The sequence below is a fragment of the Lissotriton vulgaris genome, chromosome 2_1 (genome assembly GCF_964263255.1).
Source record: "Lissotriton vulgaris chromosome 2_1, aLisVul1.2, whole genome shotgun sequence".
NCBI lineage: Eukaryota > Metazoa > Chordata > Amphibia > Caudata > Salamandridae > Lissotriton > Lissotriton vulgaris.
This window is the reverse complement of record NC_141687.1, coordinates 956,174,550-956,197,255: the sequence shown is the minus strand read 5'-3', so window position 1 is coordinate 956,197,255 and position 22,706 is coordinate 956,174,550. Positions and strand designations below refer to the sequence as shown.

Sequence of the window (22,706 nt, the reverse complement as noted above, 5' to 3'; positions counted from 1 at the left end):
ATATATTTAAAACTTTAAAAAAAATGTAATCTGATGCAATTGGGAAATATAACCTTCCCTATAGGCTGCAAAAACAGTTATGTCTTCAGTTTTTCTCCACGGCTTACTGAAGAAAGGCTAACATTTGCATTTAAGATGATATATTGTAAAGTGTTCCGGGATCCCTGCACATTGGCAGAACTATTCAGTGCTTGTGACTACATTGGAGATTCCCCTGAGATAGAACGAAGATTTCAGGTAAGAAACAATTCCTTCCTCTGTATAAGCCTTGCTGCTCAGTGCCACAGCTACGCAGAATTGAGCTGAGTGTTTTGCAGGCAAAACCTACTGGACCTAAGGGAGTTAGTAAGTGTTTTGCACAGTGAGGTTTCACAACCATTCCATAGGATGCACTCCATTTCGTCACATACAGTATAAGCGTAAGCCCTAGCACAGAAGACTGATTAGCAGGCCCCAGTGCGGTTAAGTGGAACAACCAGTAGCATCTGTCCAAACCTTTGGGGGCGACCACTCAAAAAGATGCATTTCTTCGAGATCCTGGAGTTGTTTTTGCTAACGTTCTCATACCACTCAATTTTCATTAGGACTGTTGGGCCTGATGGAGGCACAGGGTTATGTTTTTAACAGTTTTGGGAACGTCTGTTTCTGACATGGAATGGCTTACGGATACTAATTCTGCAAAGGACCAAAAGGTGCCTGTCCATAGCATGGCCATCACTGAGAAGATTGTTCTTTTGGAACTCCTCTGTAAATCTGTTGGTCTTGGCCATCTATTTGTTTGCATCAGCCTATTTTCCTTGTTTCTGATGTCCTGTTTAGCAAGAGAACTATCCTCTCATTTTGACCAGTGTCCCATAACCTTCCAGCAGGCAGCCTTTTTGTGTCAGTCTTCTGCTATTTTTAATTTGTCTTTAGCTTGTGTTGCACCAGGTTTTGCTTTCTTCTGGTTTGTCCTGACACGGTTCTTTACCCCAGTGTACTACCTTCAGAGCTTTACACAGTACATGCCATTTGCGTTGCGGGGCTATATTACTATCAAAGTAGTCCTTGACTGCCCTGGAGTTTTCTGCCCTGTCTGAAGCATCTTCAAGCAGATAATAATGCATCCTCTGTCATGGTGCCATTTAGCACAGGGTGTAATACCAACCTGTGCATGGTCAGATGCAGATATCAAACTTAGTCCCTAACAATGACACGGTGTAGATCGTGATTTATATGTGAGTAGGCCAGGTAGACATGAGACATGACGGGAGATATCCTTTTCTTGGTTAGCATAGAAAATACCACGTTGGTCATGCCCAGGTGGAAAAGCTCTTCTCTGACATCCAAAAACACAACAAGAGAAGCTACACTGCTCAAGCTTGCTACGTGACATCATCACATTATTAAAGTCTTCGCCAGAATTAGAGGACACCCCACTTTACGTAGGTTTAATGAAATAGCAGTTCTGAAATGTATTTAAAGCATATAGAGATTCTAACCTTCCTTATCTAAGATGGTCTTATGCGGGGTAAAATCTAGTGAACTAATAAATCAGGATTGCTTCTCCACATTCTTAATAGCTGCTGAACAGTGTGACTAAATGAGGATGGCAGAGCAGATTACAGCCAACTTTCACAGTTACCCCTCAAGTTGGCTTCAAACAGCTTAATCCACTTAACGTTTCAAAAATATTGAAAGATAGTTAACATACCATCCTTGATGTAGGAGTTGGGCAAGGTGATCATGCTTTGTCACTGAGGGCAGGTGAGCATCTCCAACTTCATGTTTTACTAAAGCAACATTCAAATGTAAATCTATCTTCTCTGTGGCTTTTGGGGGGCTGCCCTCCCTTGGCACCAAGAGCATTCTCATTACCTCTAGTGGCAAGGGGGCTGATCCACCCTTCATGTCCACATGTGGGCTTGAGCGTCCTCTATAACTGCATGCTTTAGAGGATTGAGGTCTGTCAGATGCTCGTTGTATTAGGTGATGTAATCTCTCTTTATGCAGCTAGAATTGGAGGCCACATAAAAAAATCTAATCTAATATCCTGCTCCTACGCAACATTGCCTCAGTGACCTGGTTGTGCATTCTTGTCAGCAATTTGGGTGGCACCTGTTCTTTGTGAATCATTGAGTAATTTCTATGAAAATTTCAGAGGATCAGCACCCTTACCTCCTACTGAAGTTTCCTTCTGAGATGAAGAAAGTATTCAGTATTGTCATGTGAGCAAGAGGGAGTCCTCTTCTGTCTTCCTTGTGCCACTGTGTGCGCACTGTCTCTGCTCACGGTATCACATGTGTTTAGGTTAATGATGTGGCCAAAAAAAGATTGAGGCATTCAGAAACTGGAGAAAGCCCAGTCTGTAGAAGCATTCTGTATTTTGAGGTTGGTGCATCTAGCCCTTTCTTAGTCTTCACACTTAAGCTATAGGTAATCCCTGCAAATATCTGCACACCTAATCTCTTTTCGTCAGTTTGCATCCCATGAGTTATCCGCAACACTTTTTCCTCAAGTTGCAGAACCCTGCCGTTCAGGTGGTCTACATCCTGCTTTAAAGTGCCTGTGCAGTGTAGTTCTAGGCACGTATTTCTGGGTTCATTCATCATTCATTTCTCTTTCAGGTTACCATTCCTTTTCAAAAACAATGTAAAAACGAGCATACATCTTCATTCATGTGGGTCATGCTGTCTTTTAGATGCCATTTCTGGTGAGGATAGACTTTTTAAGGGGGAATCTTCATCCACTTCAATATTGCTGGCCTAACCGCTGTGAAAGGCTCTGGTTTGGCGAGAGGATACTCCATCGCAAAGGCAACAAATAGCCTCCCTGCCAAATTGAAGGTCCACCTGCCTGATTAACAGAGGATACTGCATTATCCGTACATGTTTGTCCTTTACATTTTACAGTTGCTGTCCCACTTTGAATGGTCTTCCAAATAGTTTAGTTTGGCCTGCAGGTATTTTACTGCTCCAGACGTTTCCTCCTTAACATCATCAGAAAGGTCTTTAATAATCTTCCCGCCCACTTACTACGGCGAGTCACATTTTATCAGTGTAGGAGAGTAGGGTCTGCAATCCTATGATCACCCCAGATTTTTGCTTTTTGCTTCACTGGTTTACGACTTTCCCTGGCTGTGGGCCTGCTAATCAGACCCACAGCCTAGCTGTTCTCTCTCTAAATTGACACGTGTACCTTAGGTGCATTTACCAATTGGTACTGGGCCACCTTATCAGTCCCTGTACCCAGGGCATAGGTGTACCCAGGGCCTACCAGGGGCTGCAGCATGTATTATGCCACCCCTGGCTGGCCATCTAAATCTGACACAACTGGCTGCACGACAGCTGGGGCAAGGTGTTGTAATCACCCTTTGCTTTAGATATAGTATACCTATATCTAACCCTAAAATGGACACATGTATTCCTATCAGTCACTCCTATGGCAGGCCTTAACAATCCTGAAGGCAGAGTGCTTGGAATTATGTGAGATGGTGCTCTGGCATGAGCTGAGCCCATTTGCAGCTTGCGGAACCACGTCCTAATAGTTGTTCCATGATAACGCGTACCATATACTCTTAAGTGCATTATAATCCTCGCGGTTATTTGCTATCTTTGATAGCTATTTATCAAAGCATGTCGAGTAAGGTGTCATACGAATTGGGATACTAACCCCTTGCCAATTCTGGCGACGGGGTTAGCATTCCACCCTTCTAGAGGGACACGACATGTATGTAACTGTGAACCCTGGTTAAAGTTAACTCGAGCCTCAGCATCACAAAATGGTTGCTGCCACCACAGACACAAGTCTGACCCCCTGCTGCTGGGAGTCCTTCCAGCGAGGAGAGCTTGGACAAAGGGTTTCCTGTCGGGGGCGGTGCTAGCACCATCCCAGACAGGGTTTTGTGTATCCTAGGTAGGCAGGGCTGAATAGGAAGGTGACTGCAAGTGGCACCCTGGTGCTCACTATGCATCTGCCGGCTTGAACCAGTTCCAGGGGCACACCAGCCCCTGAGCTGGGGAAAGTCTGGACAGGGGAGAGGGGTGTAACCACCCCCTTCCTGGTCCCACCCATGGGCAGGACCTAGTCGCGTACCAGCCCCTTTCTTTAGAATAAAGGTAGGAGCGGGGACCCTTCCAAATTAGATCATCTTTGAATCCTGAAACTACTTTACACGAAAGGAACTCAAGACTTCTTCTCAAGATTTCTCCCTTGTGACTGAGTAGTCACCCTGCATCAGCAGGCACCAACTAAGTATCTTGCGGTTTGCTGCACGTCCTTCCTCCGGAACCAAACCGACCAGCACGACGAGACCCGGACTCCCCGCCATCTCTGACCTCTACCTGCCTCTACAGCACAGCTGAGAACCGTGGGTGCGACGAGACCAGAGGACCCGGCTATCATCAGAACCAGCACGACACTGAACCAGCACGACCGCCGAGGGACGCTCGAGAAGCCCCAACCCCAAGCAGCACGAGCACCGAAGTCCAGCCCCCCCAGCATCCACCAGATCTGCGTGGGGCCCTTTTGCTTCTGTGTCGCTTGCCACGTTGTCCGGTCACTTGCCCGTTGGCTAGTGACCCTCCAGACGCCGTCCTACGTTTGTTTCACCGCTGGTCTAGCTCCTCTAGACTGGCCCTTGTCTCCTCTTGAAGGGGACCTTCCTCGGACCCTCCTGGTCCACTCCAGACGCCATTTTGTGTCGCCACGTGGGCTTGCCTTAGCCAAGGCTTGTTGCTTCCTTCAACGGATCCAGCATCGCCAGCAGCAGACATCCGACGTGGGACAGCTCGCAGACCTCCAGCCTGGTCGATATCTGCGCCCTGGTCCGTGCAGCAGCAGAATCCAGTATCACCTCTTCACCTGGCTGAGTGACCTCGTCCGGTGCCATCCTGGTGCCCACCTAATCACTGGCTAGTGATTCAGAACTTGGTCCCCTCTGCTTACAGGTATTCTTCTTCACTGATCCATCCTTGGATCAGCCCGGAACATCTTCACTGGTCGCCTGCCAGCAACTTTTACTTCAGGCTCCTGGTTCGTCAACGAGGATTCCCGACGACACTTGAACCCTATGCAGCCCCTGGTCTAGGTAAACCGAGTACCTCGGTGCTCCAGCGTAGATCCACTCTCTAAGTGTCTAGATCCACTTTCGTTTTTGACCTACCTAGTCGGGTTCGCCTGAGAACACTAACATTGCATTTACTAGCCTCCATAGACTTTGTCCCGCATTACAAGTGAGAGTTTCCACTCTGCACACGACGCTCCTAGGCCTCCTGCTTCTAATCTAAGGGTTCAGCATTGTAGGCCTAGCGATTCTAAAGTCTCGGAGAATAGTTACTTACCTGCTAGTAATTCGCATTCCACTTTTGTAGTATATGGTTTTTTGTGCCCCTCGGGCATTTGCGTAAATTGTGCGACTTTCAGTATTTCTTTAAGAGTTTTGTATTGTGCTTAGCACCCTGTCCTCATAAAGAGTTCGGGGTTGTTGTGTTATAAATAAATATCCTTTTATTTTCATAACAACTTGTGTGGTGTCCTTTCACTTGGTGTTCAAGGGGTATATGTGATGGTATAACAGCTGGCTTAACACGCCCTCTAGAGTTTAGCCTAAAGACTGCTCTTGTCCATGCTACTAGGATAGCTGGTCTATAAGGTTGACTTACAACCAATCATCAATAAGGGTTTTGGACTGATACATAGTGATCACTAGAATAGTGAGCACTGCATATCAGGCCAACTTCTCACAATCAGGATGAGCTATTTGTTGTAACCGTACGTTCGAGGCATGTGGGCTGCTGAATTCATATCTGTGCATAGATCGCCGCCTAGTGTTGGGTCCGGATGATCGCACATTGTTGTCCTGGAAAAGTCTTCGAAGTATCACGAGATAGGTGGCTCCTCCCCTGGACTACAGTGCGCATGGGCATCGACTCCATCCCCATATTGTTTTTTTCCGCCATTGGGTTCTGATGCATATTTGTTAACTCCAGTTCGGAATCGATAAAAAACTTTTTTGGGCCAAAAGGCCTTTAGCATATCGTAGGTATTGTCTTGCGATCTGTGCCCAGTTCTGTTCCAGCTCAGTCCCCGAGCCGGACATCCGGAGGAGCCGCGTGGCTTTTCGGCACTGAAGGCCCGGTCGACACCAGAGGCTTTATCGACGAACCATCATGGAACGGAGCCCAATCAAGAGATGTCTCGTGTGCAACTCGAAATATCCTCACATCGACGTCCACCCGGTGTGCAACAAGTGCCTGCCGCCGGATCACGATGAGGCCATCTGTATGGCTTGTTCTCGTTTCCGCTCCAAGAAAACAATTCGACTAAGACGGCCCAGCAGACGGCACCTGACCCGGTGAACATTTTCGATACCGAGGCGGATGAGGGAGCCGAGCAGGAGGTTCGAGAAAACCTGTCTGATCCCGCATCAGAGATCGACTCCAGCTACGACGCTGATATTGAAATGGTCGATACTGAAGACGTCGTCGACTAGGTAGGAGACTACGATGGGGCCTTTGGGGCCGTGGAAGATAGCTCGAGCGAGGAGCTAGGCCCAAACGTTGGTACGGGGGGCCGAGACACTCAATAAGGCTAAGGTCGAGGGATCGCCACATGGCCTTACCCAAGATCTTACACTAGGTTCTACAGCCTCGCCTCCGGGCCTGGCTTCGGGCACTTCTAAGGAGCCACGGGTTGCCAAATCGAAACCGAAAGAGAAAGCATCGGTGTCTATGCAACCGAAAGCACTGGAGGCGAAATCGAAACCAAAAGTGGGTATTGCTTTGGTCGGCTCGAAGTCCTCTGAACTATCGGCACCGACGAAGCATAAAGGTGTTATCGACCCGGTGAGGTCGCTAAAGGGTGTCGAGTCGAAGACTGGGACACCGAAAAAACTGGTCAAGGACGTCGACCCGAAAAAATCGGCGCCGAAGACCGTTGACACAGACAAAGGGCTCGCAGCTCAGAAGGTTCTCAATCCTACGCGTCGACCAGACAAGGCTAATAGCGGTACAAACCTAGAGTCCACGCCTGGTGGTGGCTCGAAGGAACCCGTCGAATCGACGCAGCCGTCCGCCTCCTTCTCGAAGCAGGTGTCTGAATCGCTGAAACGAATTACGAGAAGGCTTCGACTGTCGGACCGAAGGATACTCCACCACCGAAGCCTGCCAGTAAACCTCAAAAATCGCCGGCGCCCATCCAGTTCACGCTGCCGCCGAAAGTGATACCTAAGGCCTTCGCCCCTAAGACGGCCGTCGAAGCGTCCAAGAAAGTGTCCACGGGGCCGAAGCCCACAACTGCTGTAGTGGTCATGAAGCATCGACAACCCCCGCTTGAAGAGCAGTCGGAACAATTCATCGACGCGGACACGGGAAGACTTTCGATTTACAAACGAAAGATCGCCCCTTAACAGCCTATGGAGTCATGTAGAATTCCATTGAAAAAGAAGGATTCCACTACATCACTCGTTCTTGTCGAACCTAGATCTCCACGTGGCCAAGACCCTGCTCCTATCTCGCCCACTTACTCGGATGTGGAGACAGGGGAAGGTGACAATGAGGAGTACAACTATCCTATAGACACTGATCCTGAAGATCACAATGAACCCTGGGCGGACGCTGCTGACCCAGGAGATCCACACACTGCCATGTGTATGCTGTAAAAACCTCGCCTACTGAAGACTCGGCAGCGTTTAATACACTTATTGAAAGGGCAGCCAAAAATCATGATGTCCAGCTCCATGCTGACCCTATTGAAGTGGATTTTTTGTTTGACACCTTTTCCACCTCAGAGAGAACTGTCAAGACTCTGCCAATGCTAAAGGGTGTCTTAAAACATGCTGGAGACATTTTTAAAGTGCCCATGATGGCCAGGGTGATAAACCCCAGAATTGAGAAAAAGTACAAACCGGCGCCTGGGAACCCTACCTACATCAAGGGACAGTTGCAGTTGGACTCTCTGGTTGTTTCCAATGCCCGGAAGAGGGCAAACTCGCAAACAACGGGTGATGCTCCTCCCCCTGACAAAGAATCTAAAGTGCTAGAAGCATCAGGGAAAAGGGTGGCAGCTCAAGCGGCCAATATCTGGCGCATTTCAAACACTCAGGTACTCTTAGCCAGATATGACCGGTCCCATTACGATACACTTGAGACCCTGTTACAACACTTGCCAGATGAATATAAGGAGGCAGCAGGAGATGCTCATACAGCAAGGAAAGCTCATATCAAATGCTACTATCAAGTGTGCACTGGACGCAGCAGACACCGCGGCCAGAGCCATTAACACAAGTGTGATGTTACGGCGCCATGCCTGGCTGAGAATCTCTGGGTTCAAGCCAGAGATACAAACCACCATACTAAATCAGCCTCTAAACCCTGATCACTTATTTGGACCAGAGGTGGACACCACCTTGGAAAAAATCAAAAAGGACACAAACTGCAAAGTCTATGGGGGCTCTCCAGTCGCAGCAGTTGGGTGGTTCTTTTCGTCGCTCAAACAATAGAGGAGTTTCCAGAGGCCAGCTGTCCCAGCAAACGCAGTACAATAAAGGTGGCGCGCAAACCACATACACCAAACAAGGTAGAGGTGGCTATCGTGGAAACAGCGCCAAGGGCAGAGGTCGTGGAAACAACAGCTCCCGATCATCTGCCACTAACAAACAGTGACGCCTTGTCACTGCCCCCCGACCATACAACACCGGTCGGGGGGAGACAACAACAGTTCCTGTGGGTCTGGAAATCCATCACCACATACAGGTGGGTCAGGAAGCTTGTCCAGTACGGTTATTGTCTAGAGTTAACATCCACTCCACCCAACATACCCCCAAGACACTGTCCTATGTCCACAGAGCATTTGCACTAATTGCAGCAGGAGGTACTCGTCATGCTGCAAAAAGGAGCGATCGAGCTCATGCCTGTGGAAGAAAGAGGTACAGGAGTGTACTCACTGTACTTCTTGATCCCAAAAAAGGACGGGTCCCTCAGACCCATACTGGACCTCAGACCCCTAAACTAGTACATTCTATCAGAACACTTGCTAACATTGCAGAAGGTTCTACCGTTGCTCAGTCAGGGAGATTTCCTCGCAACATTAGATCTGAAGGATGCATACTTTCATATTCGGCTACACCCGTCACACAGGAAATACCTCAGATTCACCATTTAGAATTAGCATTACCAATTCAAGGTCCTCCCTTTCGGAGTGACGACGGCACTCAGGGTGTTTACTAAGTGCCTGGCAACAGTGGCGGCACACCTTCGGAGACAGAACGTTCACGTCTACCCTTATCTGGACGACTGGCTTATCCAAGCAAAGTCGGCCAAGCAGTGTGCCGCCCACATGTCCCACACCATTCACCTTCTTCACGATCTGGGATTCGCACTGAATTATCCAAAGTCCAACCTTCAGCCCGCCCACGTAAGGCAGTATCTAGGCGCGACAATAGATACTCTGGCAGCCAAAGCACAGCCAAATTCAGTGAGGATCAACAGCATTCAATTGCTGATACAAAAATTCAGACCGCAACACTCGCTTCCGGCACGAGTGTTCATGCAGTTGATAGGCATGATGGCCTCCTGCATCTTCATAGTCCCGCACACGAGACTACATATGTGTCCGCTTCAGGAGTGCTTAGCACGTCAGTGGAATCAGGCTCACGGACAGTTGAAAGACCTAGTGTTGGTAACCAGTCGTGCATACAACTCTCTGCATTGGTGGAATCCACAAAACCTATGCAGGGGACGACCGTTCCAGGAGCCGGTGCCACAGATCATTCTGACAACGGACGCATCTCTCCAGGGATGGGGAGCTCATGTACTCCACTACACAGTGCAGGGACCATGAACAACGCAGCAAAAGAAGATGCACATCAACCTTCTAGAACTGATGGCTATCTTCATGGCGATGAAAGCATTCAAAGTACATCTGTGCAACAAGGTCGTGTTGAGCCGGACGTACAACATGACGACCATGTACTACATTCAGAAGCAGGGAGGTACACACTCTCCACAGTTGTCTCATCTGGCTCAGAGCATGTGGAAGTGGGCCATTCAGAGGAACATCTTCCTCATGGCGGAACACCTCCCAGGCAAGGACAATCAGATGGCGGACCTGCTCAGCAGGTACAGCCACAAAATGCACGAGTGGGAGATACATCCATCAGTACTCCACCCGTACTTCCAGCAGTGGGGTCATCCAGAGATAGACCTGTTCGCCACAAAGGAAAACGCCAAATGCCAAAGCTTTGCCGCCAGGTTCCCACAGTCGCAGGGCAATGCGATATGGATGAACTGGTCAGACATATTTGCGTACGCTTTTCCCCCAGCACCTCTAATACCGCCGGTGGCACGCAAGCTGAAGCAGCACTCGATGACACTCATCCTGGTTGCTCCGACGTGGGTACGCCAACCATGGTACACCTCGTTTCTAGAACTATCCGTGCTACCGCATCAAAGGCTGCACCTCACACCCAGGCTTTTGACGCAGGGCCATGGCGACATTAAGCACCCAGATCCGCAACAGCTCAACCTGGCGATCTGGCTCCTGAGGTCTTAGAATTTGGCTACCTCAACTTGCCTCCCGACTGTATGGATATCATAAGAGAGGCAAGGAAGCCCACCACCAGAGCATGCTATGCGGCAAAATGGAAGCGGTTTGTCATTTATTGTGCAGACCACAACATCAACCCGCTAGAAGCGTCTACTCACTACATCATTGGTTATCTGTTACATCTATACAAATGCAATCAGGCCTATGCTTCCATTCGTATACATTTGTCTGCAATAGCAGCTTATCTACAAAACAGGCAGCATCTCTCACTTTTCAGAGTGCCTGCCATTAAAGCTTTTCTGGAAGGACTCAAACGAGTCATTCCTCCCCGGACCCCACCAGCTCCTGAATGGAACCTAAATGTGGTCCTCACCAGACTGATGGGTCCACCTTTTGAGCCTCTACATTCATGCGAGATTCAGTTCTTGACGTGGAAAGTGGCTTTCCTGATAACGAATACATCGCTGCGACGCGTTAGTGAACTCCAGGCACCAACTATCCAAGAGCCATTCATACAAATTCACTCCAACAGGGTGGTGCTTCGCACTAACCCTAGGTTTCTTCCTAAGGTGGTTTCACAGTTCCATATCAATCAGACTATAGAACTGCCTGTGTTCTTCCAAAATCCTGAGTCAGTGGCGGAGAGAATGCTCCACACACTAGACGTCAAGAGAGCCTTGATGTACTACATTGATAGGACCAAAGATTTTCGTAAAACAAAACAACTATTTGTTGCCTTTTGTATTGTATTGTATTGTATTGTATTTATTATTTGTAACGCGCAACTGTCACCCTACGGGTATCCTGGCGCCCAAACAGGAAGTAGTCAGATGGTACAACAATACACTAAGTGTCATGACATATAAAACAGCCGCCGGAATTATTAGATAGAATCACGGGATTAGACTTTGGCGAACAGCCATGTTTTCAGGCTCTTTCTGAATCCCAGTAGGGTGTCAATTTGCCTAATGTTTTGGGGAAGCTCGTTCCACAGCCTAGATGCAGAAGTGCAGAAGGCTCTGCCTCCCATCCTCGATCTCCTGATCCTGGTAGTTGCTGCCAAACCCAGGCTAGAGGAGCGCAGGGACCTGGTGGGCTTATACCAGGTGAGGCTTTCCTGTAAAGAATAGGTCTTGTGTTGTGCAGGGCTCTATACACAATACATAGGGACTTAAAAGCGACTCTACTCCCGATTGGCAGCCAGTGTAGGTCTCTGAGCGCCAACGTAGTGGAGGAACTGCGAGGTCTTTTAAGTGCCAGCTTGACCGCTATAGACTGGACCCTCTGGAGCCCCTGTAAGATGTATAAGAGGGCCCCTAGATATAGAGAATTACAGTAGTCCAGTCTGGGCAGGATCACACTCCTAACCACTAGCGGTCTAGACTCATCAGGCAGAAGGGGCAAAATCTGTCTGAGCGCTTTCAGCAGTCCAAAGCAGACACTGATGGTTGTATTGGTCTGAGAGGTCATTTGGAGATCCCCATCAAACAGTACCCCTAGATTGCGCACGGTCTTGACTGGGATGCAAGGATCAGCTCCCGGCGCAAGCCTGATCTCATAGGAAGGTTGCTGACTCATTTTGGCTGACGAGCAGTAGACTATATCCGTCTTCCCCTCGTTAAATTGAAGGGAGTTTATTTTCAGCCACCTGTAGACCCTGCTCATGCAGTTCTGAAAGGTCTCCATGGTCACCGCCTGTCTTCCTTCTAAGGAGAACACCAGTTGGGTGTCGTCGGCGTAATTTATCAAATCTATTCCATAGGATTTAATCATGGTGATCAGAGGCTGCAGATCAAGATTAAAAAGAATAGGGCTGATCGAGGAGCCCTGAGGTACTCCATGACTGACCAGGGACTTTGGAGATGAAAAGGGTGCTAGGGTCACCACCTGTTGTCTACCTGTCGGGTAGGATTGTATCCACCTCAGGGCCTTGCCCTTCACGCCCAGTTTTTCCAGCCTACTTAGCAGAACTGCATGGCTAACCGTGTCGAATGCGGCCGACATGTCCAACAGCACCAAGACTGAGGAGTTGCCATTGTCGGCTCGCATTCGAAGGGTGTCCAACATGGTTGCCAATGCAGTTTCTGTTCCGTGGCCTAGGCGGAAGCCAAATTGGTCCTTTTCCAATAGGCAGTTGTCTTCCAGATATCCTGACAGGGACCTGCTGACCACCTTTTTCACGATTTTTATCGGGTAGGGCAGGAGAGATATGGGCCTGAAGTGTGCCGGAATAGTAGGGTCCAGCGAAGGCTTTTTAAGCAGGGGGGTAACCACTGCCTGCTTCCATGCTTCCGGCACTATGCCTTCCTCAAGAGATTGGCGACAGATCTGCTGCATCCAGGGGAACATCTCTGGCCCATATTACTCCCAGATCCTATGCGGAAGGGGGTCTAAAGGTGACCCTGATGACACATTATGGGCCAGACTAAAAAAGAGCTCCTCTGTAAGAGGGGTGAAGTTTTCCAATGATGACGGTATTGGTGGCGGTTCCTCTTCTTCTATCTGTGCCACTGCATCTTTGCAGCTAGCCCTTTCCTCCTTCAGCCCCCCCCACAATTTTAGCAATCTTTTCCTCTAAATAGATCGCAATCTCATCACATAGTTCTTGAGTAGCAACCACCTTATTACTCATACAGGTGGGGTGTGAGAGATCCCTTATGATATTAAAAAGGGTTTTAGTACTGTTAGGGGACTGAAGAATGGTAGTGGCATAGAAGAGTGCCTTAGCTTTGGCAATAGCTCCTTTATATTTTGCCTGTTCCACTTTCAGCAGTTTTTTATCCGGCTCTGAATAGCATCTACGCCATTTCTTTTCTGCCTGTCGGCGTACATTGCGTAGGGATTTCAGCTCCTCATTAAACCAGGGAGCAGATGGTTTCCTCTTATTCTTTATATTTTTCAAAGGGGCAAATCTATCCAGGGTATTTATGATGTGATTACAATACTTTTGATAGTTCAGGTCTACCGATTCCTCTGGATCATAGGAAACGTTGCTTATAAAGATAGGCTTGGTTTTATTCTTTGGTAATTTAGACCAATTCCGTCCCTTCCTATAAGTCACCGGGCACTCACTTCCGTTCCCCTCAGTGAGTGTGGAGATCTGGAAATGGATTAAGGAGTGGTCGGTCCAGCACTGAGGTAGGATATCAATCATCTTAGTCTCAGTCTGGTTGGCGAAGACCATATCTAGGATATGTCCCCCTGAGTGGGTTGGTTTCTGTACCAGCTGATCAAGACCCCAGTTTCCACAGATGTCCTTCAGATACCTCAGATGACTCCCCAGGGACCCATTGTCCCATAGATTAAAATCTCCCAGGATCAGCATTCTGGAGTGGGACAGGGCAAGGGCAGCAATGGTGTCAAACAGCGCCTGGTATTGTGTATCCGCACCAGGTGGTCTATAACATATCAATGCAGTCAGGACCCTACCTTTTGGTTCTTGCAAGGAGAACCCCAGTAGCTCCACCCCCGCCACCCCATCGATCTGTAGAGGGGAAAATTCCCACTTGTCTTTATAAATCACTCCAAGCCCCCCTCCTCTTCCCAGTGGCCTAGGTTTATGGAATAGCTTATACCCTTCCGGACACGACAAATCCAACTCAACAGAGGTGTCCACACTAGTCCACGTCTCCGTGATGAATAGGGCATCTAGGTCCATGTCCTTTAGCAAATCTGACACTTCCTAGTGATGTTTTACCAGGAATCTACTATTGATCAGCCCACAATCCAGCATTACAGTGGACTGTGGTATAGTATTTTGAGATGTTCCCTCTACACTTTTACCTATGGCCAATAGCTCGTCCTTGGAATACCTACAATCAGCAGCGGTCTTGGCCCTAAGCCCGTCCGGAGCACAGACGGGCACAGACGGGCTTTCCTCTGGCGCTCCTCCGGCGCGACGCTGCGCGCGTGCGCTGCGCGCTTGCATACTGATCTTTAAATGAGGTGTGGCAAAAGGTACTCACAAACACTAGAGCACTAGCCCCTGGAGCGTTTCTAAGCCCACACCCAAAATGGCGGTCGGGAGTGAGGCGGCGCTAAATTCACCCGATTGGTGAGTCCTGTAGGGTCTTTATTAAGTTGTGGGCAATGCGAACATAAGGGGAGCGTGGAATACAATTATGAGTTACCTCAGAGTCAGTATTATTAATATATCACCACAACACAAACAATTTAAAAAATTTTTAAAAACGAGCAAGTACTCCTAAAAATATTTTTACGCAGCAGAAGTTCTAAAAGAGCAGCAACAGCGTGACAGTCGCCACAACACAAAGGCAACCCCATTTCCAAAGCAGGTATAGCCAGGTGGATCGTTAAGTGCATTCAAATTTGCTATCAAAAAGCCAAGCGCACTTTAACGGTCCCCCCACGGGCCCACTCCACTCGAAAGTTGGGGGCCTCCATGGCTTTCCTTGGAAATATTCCTTTAGAAGACATATGTAGAGCAGCCACATGGTCTACCACACACACATTTACGAAACACTACTGTGTAGATGTGCACTCCAAACAGCAGGCAGCTGTAGGGCAGGCGGTTCTTAAAAACACTTTTTCAAACTGCTGCAGCTGGCACAGGTGGCCGCCGCTAATGGAGGGACTGCTATGTATTCTAGGCACAGATATGAATTCAGCAGCCCACATGCCTCGAACCGAATATGCTACTTACCAGTATGCATCTGTTCTTGGCATGTAGGGCTGCTGACATTCATATCGCCCGCCCTCCTCCCCGGCGCCTGTAGTGTCTGCAGCACTCAGAATTACTCTTAGCATGGTCATCACTCACGGTGTTACACTCCATCTTTGCCACAATGTCTAAAAACAATCTGAGGATGGAGTCGATGCCCATGCGCACTGTAGTCCAGGGGAGGAGCCACCTATCTCGTGATACTTCGAAGAATCTTCCAGGACAACAATGTGCGAATATCCGGACCCAACACAAGGCGGCGATCTATGCACAGATATGAATGTCAGCAGGCCTACATGCCAAGAACAGATGCATACTGGTAAGTAGCATATTCACTGTATATTGATGCACCCTTTTACCTCTCCATCCCTTTGGTTCCTTCCTCCCTTGTACTTTAGAGTTGACATTAGAATGTTGACACTATCTCAGTGTGGAGAGTGGATGACCAGAGAATAAAGAGTTCTACTACCTTACCCCGTCTTGCTTCTTCAGTCAGGACTTTTCAACACTATTTTTAGGGCCTACCGGGCTGTTTAAGCGAAAAATTTTATCTTGCTAAGAACAGGTGTTCTGTTCATTCAGAAAGTGAATGAGCCATAAAAATACTTTTACATTTTGTTTTATCTTGTCAATTTGTTGTGCATTCAAAGACCAAATGTCAGCTTATGTCTTATTCAAATTGCTGTTTGTTATCCTGGAGATTTGTTTACTTTTCTTTCTCTGGCCACAAAGGTAAGGATCATGTAAAGTGAACTGTGTGACAATAGTGCTGGTGTCTAGGGAGTTTGAAATGAAAGGCTGTAGGATGTCAGTTTTTTTAACACACATTTTAAAAGCTTGTACATGAACTGTGCAACTATTTCACAATGTCAGCAATTAGAAAAACAATTTTTGGTGTAATTCTGAAATGTTAAGGAAATGCAGATTTTAATAGGATCAAAACAATTTGGAACACTTAAGTTGGTGATGTGCAAATAAATATTTGCTTTAATCATATATTCCACATTCTTTGCACGCTATATAGTTTTATCAGTAAAACTGCATGTCGGTGGGAATTAATTTTGCCATTTCAGTGGAAAATGTGCTAGCTGTAAATTAATGGACTACCATAATCATGCTTTAATGGTATATTCATTACAAGTGAGTTTTTAAACATAAACTGATCAATATTTCTGCTCCGTTTGAAGAACGTGCTATCCGTGAACTAAGAGGGAAGTTAGTGTTCATGTGTACTTTGTATGTGGGCTATATTCTTATTATACACTGAGCATAATTTAGATCCACCATGAGGTTTTTTGTACAGCAGACATGCTGAACTCGTGTATTTTTAAGGTGTTGTCATATATGATTATAAAGAAAATGGCGAGTTGCTCTTTGGTTCTTTTAGCTATGATGGTTGCATTCACCATTAGTGGGTTTGGAACCTCAAGGGTCACTCTTGTAAAGTGTGCCAGAGTGTTATCCTTATATGTTATCTAGTTAAGACATTGCCTGCGCCAGGTCTTCGTGGGCATAGAAAGCTTGCTCAGGTACACATTGGAAACAGGAAAGGCCTGTGGCCAGCAATATAGGATTTTCTAAACACTTCAAAAGCACTATTGACTCCAGATGGGACTTGTATTAGCTCTTACCTACTGCCTTGCAGCAAACTCATGAAGCATTTCCTCAGTAGATCACAATCAACCTTGATAGTGGTACACTTTTGTCCCAAGAGGGCTGATGTCTTCCAGGATTTCACCACAGCATGATTAGAGAGACAGAACAGCCACAGTTCCAATGGATCGAATGTAGCATTGGCATCCCAAAGGGGATGATGGACGGAGTGTTGAACAATGCAAGCACTCACCCCCAGTTAACTGATCTGGGTTTAAGCCATCATCATTCTTTAGCTCACTCCGCCACCCCAGTTCGGACATGGCCATATGCAAATCAGTCTTACCCTGTGCCTTATGAGAACAGTCCAAACCCGAACTGCCAAGCCATGTCTTCGTTGGAATGGAAACAAGCATCCTGGGACCGGTTTCTGGCTAATCAGCTGTTATCAGCCATACTAGCTTGAATCCAGTGGCAAAGTGAGCAAGGGACCCTGCCAACTTAGGGCGAACAAAGCAAACCCAGATCAGTTAACAGGGGTGAGTGCTTGTCTTCACCGTCCATCATCCCCTTTGGTTTTGCTTTGTTCGCCCTAAGTTTGTAGGGTATGCCCAGACGAGACGGTTTCTCCGTAATTTTCCTAACTACATCGGTAGCTGCATCAGTTACTTTCTGATTGTGGTTGCAGGACTCTTCTCAGCCCTACATGATTTCCATTTCATGACGTAGTTTATCAGCTCAACAGTGGTCTGTTTGCTTTTGCATAGTCTTCAGTACAACCTGGAGATTGAGAATAGACTGCCTCTCTCCGTCCCTAAGGTAGGAGGGGGGTATGGCTCATCTTCACAGCATGATTCACTTAGTATTATTCCACTCATCCTATACTGTTGTGATGTTGACTATATCCAGCATACTCCAGTCCTGTCCAGGCCAGTCTGCCATCATCCTGTGTGCTGTCAAGGCAGAGAGCTGGGGAATCTGAGCTTAGATCCCTCAGGCCCTCTTCGATTTAGCATCAGCCATGATCCAGCACTCAACGTTTGAGCTGGATTCTCCCATGGAGAGACTCCAGGTATAATTTTTGTTTCGTTGTTTCTTTTTATGCCTTGAATTTCTCTGCCTGGTCTCTCACACTCACTGAATCATTACTACCTTTTTTCCTGCTATCCATTGATGTCTCCTTTAATCATTCAAGGCCATGAAATTTAATCTACCATGATTCTTCTGTCTCCTCCCCTTTATTTGCCAGTGTTATTTGTTTTAAATGGCTAAACTTTAAATAAAGAATGTTGCTTATAGGCGAGGGAGGGTGCAGTTTTGACAAACCTACAAGAACTCTTGACCCTGATACAAGTTTAATTTGAAACAGTTTACGCTTATCCACACATTGATAACCTTGACACAGGAAGTAAAACTGTCAAAGATGTTAGATGAGGAACATGATGAGTTGCAGTGTTATTAGGCTCATTGTAAAGAAAGTAAAAGCAAAAGGCCTAAAAATCTGCTAAAGGAAAAAGGTAAATATTGAAAAATAAATTAGACCATTTAGTGTTGAATGGTACATTAGAGAGGACAAGGCTTGATCCTTAATTAGACATTTAAAGGTGCTTATTTGCTCAATGTCAGAGCCTCCGATTTGATAGCTTATGAGAAAAATGGTCGAAAAGCATGGCAGATTGACCATGTAAAGACCCCTGACTATAAAACATTTTTTGTGTAGCAAACTATTTTTATCTGCCTTGCATAACATCTGTACAACAAATAGTTATTATGCAGTCTTAAACTACAGTGTTGGTATGTCTTTGTGAAGTAGGAGTTTGAACAAGAATTTTCATGAATTATGGATATTTTTAACTGATGCCATCTTTACCTTGTTTTCAAAGGTGCTGTTCCCCCTGTTACGGCGAAGATCATCGGAGATGTAAGTATTTTTTAAGTTGTAACATACATATATATATAATGCTTTCTTTTGCTTTCATTATTTTTAAACCTCTTTTAAACCTCTGATGCAATAGTACTACTTTCAACAGTTTGAGTAACAGCATAACAAGCCAACTTCTGTCCTTGTTGACGTAAAAAGGTTTTTTAGTTTTTGAGTTAAACTGCTAACTTATTTATTTTTTCTGGGTGCACATGCAGTGCAGTGTGAGAAAGTGGCTCTATATATACTGGACCAAAGTAAGGTACAGTGTGTGTATAGAGTCCACAGTCACCAGAGGTATAACAGAGGTTAAAGCCAGGTGTGACCTTACTCTCTACAGTGGGAGCTTGGTCGAGCAGTAAGGCAGTACCAGAGGACAGTGCAAAGCATTTGTTGTACACACAGTCAGCAAAAGTTTTCACACACTCAAGGACTAAACTCCAGGCCAATTGTTTTTATATCAAAATAAATCGTTTTATTTTTAGAACCAACAGTTATCAAAATATACTTTTCTCAGTATGAGTGATCTCAGATGAGTACTTTGCAGTAAGGCAATAAACTTTGTAAACACAATAGGTACAGTGGTTGCAGTAGGCAACACAATTCTAAACACAATTTAACATTGAGCTCAATGGGTTTTTCTACATAAACTCAGTTAATTACTTGATATATTACTTTGGTAATTCCAGGACTGGATCCTAGATTCAGTCTTGGGGTCTAAGCTGAAAACAGTTTAGTAAAAACGTTTTGGTTATTGCTATGATTTTTAAGGAATAAAAAGCGATTTTAAAGGTTGACACTTGAAAGAATTTTCAAAGAAAAACAGTCAATGGGTTCCTATGGGAGAAAATTCAGTTATGGTAAGTATGGTAAAAAATTACTTTTGCAGGTCAGTACTGGGCTGAAAGGTACAGTATTAACTCCTCTCCTGATTCCAGGTGAGTATTTCAAAATGTGTTACTCTGCTGATTTTATAGGGACATTTTAGAGTTTCAAAATGTCACACTTAAAAGATTAATCGAGTCAAACCAGTCAATGTTATCCTGTGGAAGGAAAGTGAGTTATCGGTTTTCAGGTGAGTATTCGACTGGTGCAGTTAAGCTTCTGGGCATAGACTCAGTGGTCCCCCAGGGTCAGGTAGGTACAGTTGGTACACCCTCAGCAGCACAGGAGCAGCCGGGTGCAGAGGTAGTTAGGCCCAATGTTAGCCATTGAGAGGGAGGGGACCTTCGGTTAGTGGCTGCTGGCTAGCAGGCCACGCGGCTGTGGGAGCTGGGCTCCTGGTCACTTGCTAAGGGCAAAGGGGTAGGATAGGGCACAGGGTGCACTGCCAGGGGCACTCAGGCAACTGGGTGCAGAGTGCTTTTGAGCCGTCGGGCGCTCAATGTTATTCAATGGGAAAGGTAAAAAGGGAACAAAATCTGCAGGCTCGGGACGTTGATTCTTCAGGTGCAACCACCACTTCAAGAGGTAAGTTGGGATCTTGGGTAAGAGGTAGGTACCCCAAAGAGAGGCACAGGGAGCCACAGGGTGCCGGGTGCAGGGGTGTCTTTGGGCGTCGGGAAATCTTACCCTCGGCTGGTCGCGGTTGGAGGGGTCCCTGGTTCTAAGGCTGCAGGCGGTGTCTGGTTTGTCGAGGAGGGTCTTTAGGCACTGGACTTCGGATCCGTGCAGAGTGGGTTGGTCTTGTGCTTCCTGGCTGGCACCAGGAGTATGGTTGTTGAAGCAGAGCCTCTGCCTATGGGAGTCCCAGACTTTAAGAGGGTCAAGGCTGGCAGGTCCTCCGGGTGTCCCAAGGTTGCTGTCCGCAGGAGTCGCCAGGAGCAGGTTCCACGATCGACTGGCCGGTAGGGCTGGGGCCAAGTCAGTTGGTGTCATCCTGTTGTTAGGAGCTGCAGGGCGGGTCTTCTTCTTGATCTTCTTTCTTCTTTTCTTATCGGGATCTGAGGAAGGAAGGTTCAGGGTGCCCCTAAATACTAAATTTAGGGGTGTTACATGTAGGGCACACCCCCTAGCACCCCTCTAGGGGTGTACCCACCCACTGTCCTGGGCTGGGTACACCCCCTAGCCTGCTCCGCTCCTGTGGGAGGGGAGCTGGAGCCTAGCTGTGATTGGGCAGGGCTCCCCATCTTCAAGATGGCCGGAGCCCGGGGGTCGTGCTTCACCTCGCCTCTCCCAGCTGAGGGGTGGGGCTGGCACAGGCTGATGTAGGGTTTCCCGCTAGTCTTCCCGCCAGAGTGGGGTTTAGAACTGGTGGGGGCCAGTTGCTGAGTACAGCAAAAGGTCTGAAGAAGGTCACAGAGGCAGCATGCCTTTGATGCTTCCCCCTGCCCATCCTGGGGGAAGAGACCTAGCACCTCACCCAGGATGTGCATTGTTGCAGGCCCAGGAGAGCTGGGGGCTCTCTACCCAGGGGTACAGCAACATGTCTGCTGTGTGGCAGCCACGAAGACCAGACGTGGATTGTAGGTTAGGTTTTCAGGGGGCATCTCCAAGATGCCCTCTGGTGCATTTTACATTAAATCCCACACTGGCATCAGTGTGGGTTTAATGTGTAGCCATTATGTTTCTGTGGATTTCGCAAAAGACAACCTCCCAGCACCATATACTCGTAATGGCATCACTGCTCTTACAGTGCTCAGGAATGGCCCTGGGTACTGTAGGGGCACAAGGCTCATGCACCTGTGCCCACACCACTGGCATAGGACACCCAGCTAGAGGGGTGACTGAGGTATGCCAGGGCAGTGGGGCCTGTGGGCATGGCACACAGGGATGTGTGCCATGTCGACTCTTTGTTTAGTTCTGTACTTAGACACTCAGCCTGAAAACGCAGTGTGTGGGTGTCAGGGTACAGGGCCCCTTAGGGTGGCACAAGAAGTGCTGCAGCCCTTAGGTGTCTTCGCTTGTCACCATGCCCTGGGTACCTAGGGTACCATTTACTAGGGGTTGACAGGTGGCCAGAGATGCCAATTGGGTTTTAGGTTCAGTACAGTTTTAGGGAAGGAACACAGGCCCCCTGGGTACCTGGTTGGCAGGAACCCAGGGCACACACAGTCAAAGCACATCAGCAGTTCATCAAAAAGTGGGGGCATACCTATGCAAGAAAGATGGCACTTTCTCGCATGCAGTACTTCATCTTCTAGTGTTTGGTTCTTTACTGTTTCTTTTCTTTTATCTACCTTTTTTCGGCCATTGAACAGAGTTGGGGCAGTGCCGGCCCACAATGCCCTTACAAGTGGATGTCTCTTTTTAGACTGTTTTTCCACCATTTGGTTTGGAAGCAGTAGTTTAAGAGCCCCAGGACAACAGAGGTGAAGAAAAAGATTTTGAGAAAAATCGTTGACATTTCTACTACTAGATCGAGATGAGATACCAATAATGAATTAAACAGAGTGCTGAAAATAACATTTAAAAAACAACCATAACTGCTCTGAGGAACTTAAATCACGTGGGTTTGGAAACTGCCTGTTTGATGGTGTTGGCTTTCACCCAAACTTTTCTGAATGAAAAAGTAATCGAAAATGCTCCTTTGATGTATTGTCTGAATTTCCGTAACATATTGGCACAGATGGACGCGCATAAAAATTAAGATGGGTACAACAAGCAAAATGGACTTGTTATAGAAGGCACATAGAGACCTTGGATCGGAAGCTTAAAATTCACTTCCATAGATTTGGAAACTAGGGACTTACTGGAAAAGTCACTAAAAGAGCATGTGCAGATGCCAAAAGCAATGTGACTAAGTCAAAACTTCATTCTTCACAGCCGAAGTAGGCCATAACAATTACCAACACAATTGAAAACACAACTGTCACGTTTAAAAATCAGAGCTTTAAAATTAAAAATGATAAAAATACAAGTAATTGTTCAAATACTATGATTTGATTGCATATATTAATGAAGGCAAAAATGACCTCTCTACAAGGGGAAACATTGACAATCTGAAGGCAAAAGTATTAAATCCAGACCGTTACAATGACCCATGAT

At 47.0% G+C, this 22,706-nt stretch overlaps 1 protein-coding gene across 9 annotated transcripts in view; it reads left to right on the top strand.

Annotated features, from left to right (window-relative positions):
* The window catches only part of ZMYM4 (zinc finger MYM-type containing 4), a 1,284,131-nt gene that overhangs the window by 756,244 nt on the left and 505,181 nt on the right, over positions 1 to 22,706 (top strand). For all 9 annotated transcript variants that reach the window (XM_086956525.1, XM_086956522.1, XM_086956517.1 and 6 more), the window contains one exon: positions 18,682 to 18,719. In XM_086956525.1, the coding sequence (XP_086812651.1) occupies positions 18,682 to 18,719 (38 nt within the window). The remainder of the gene's footprint in view (positions 1 to 18,681; positions 18,720 to 22,706) is intronic.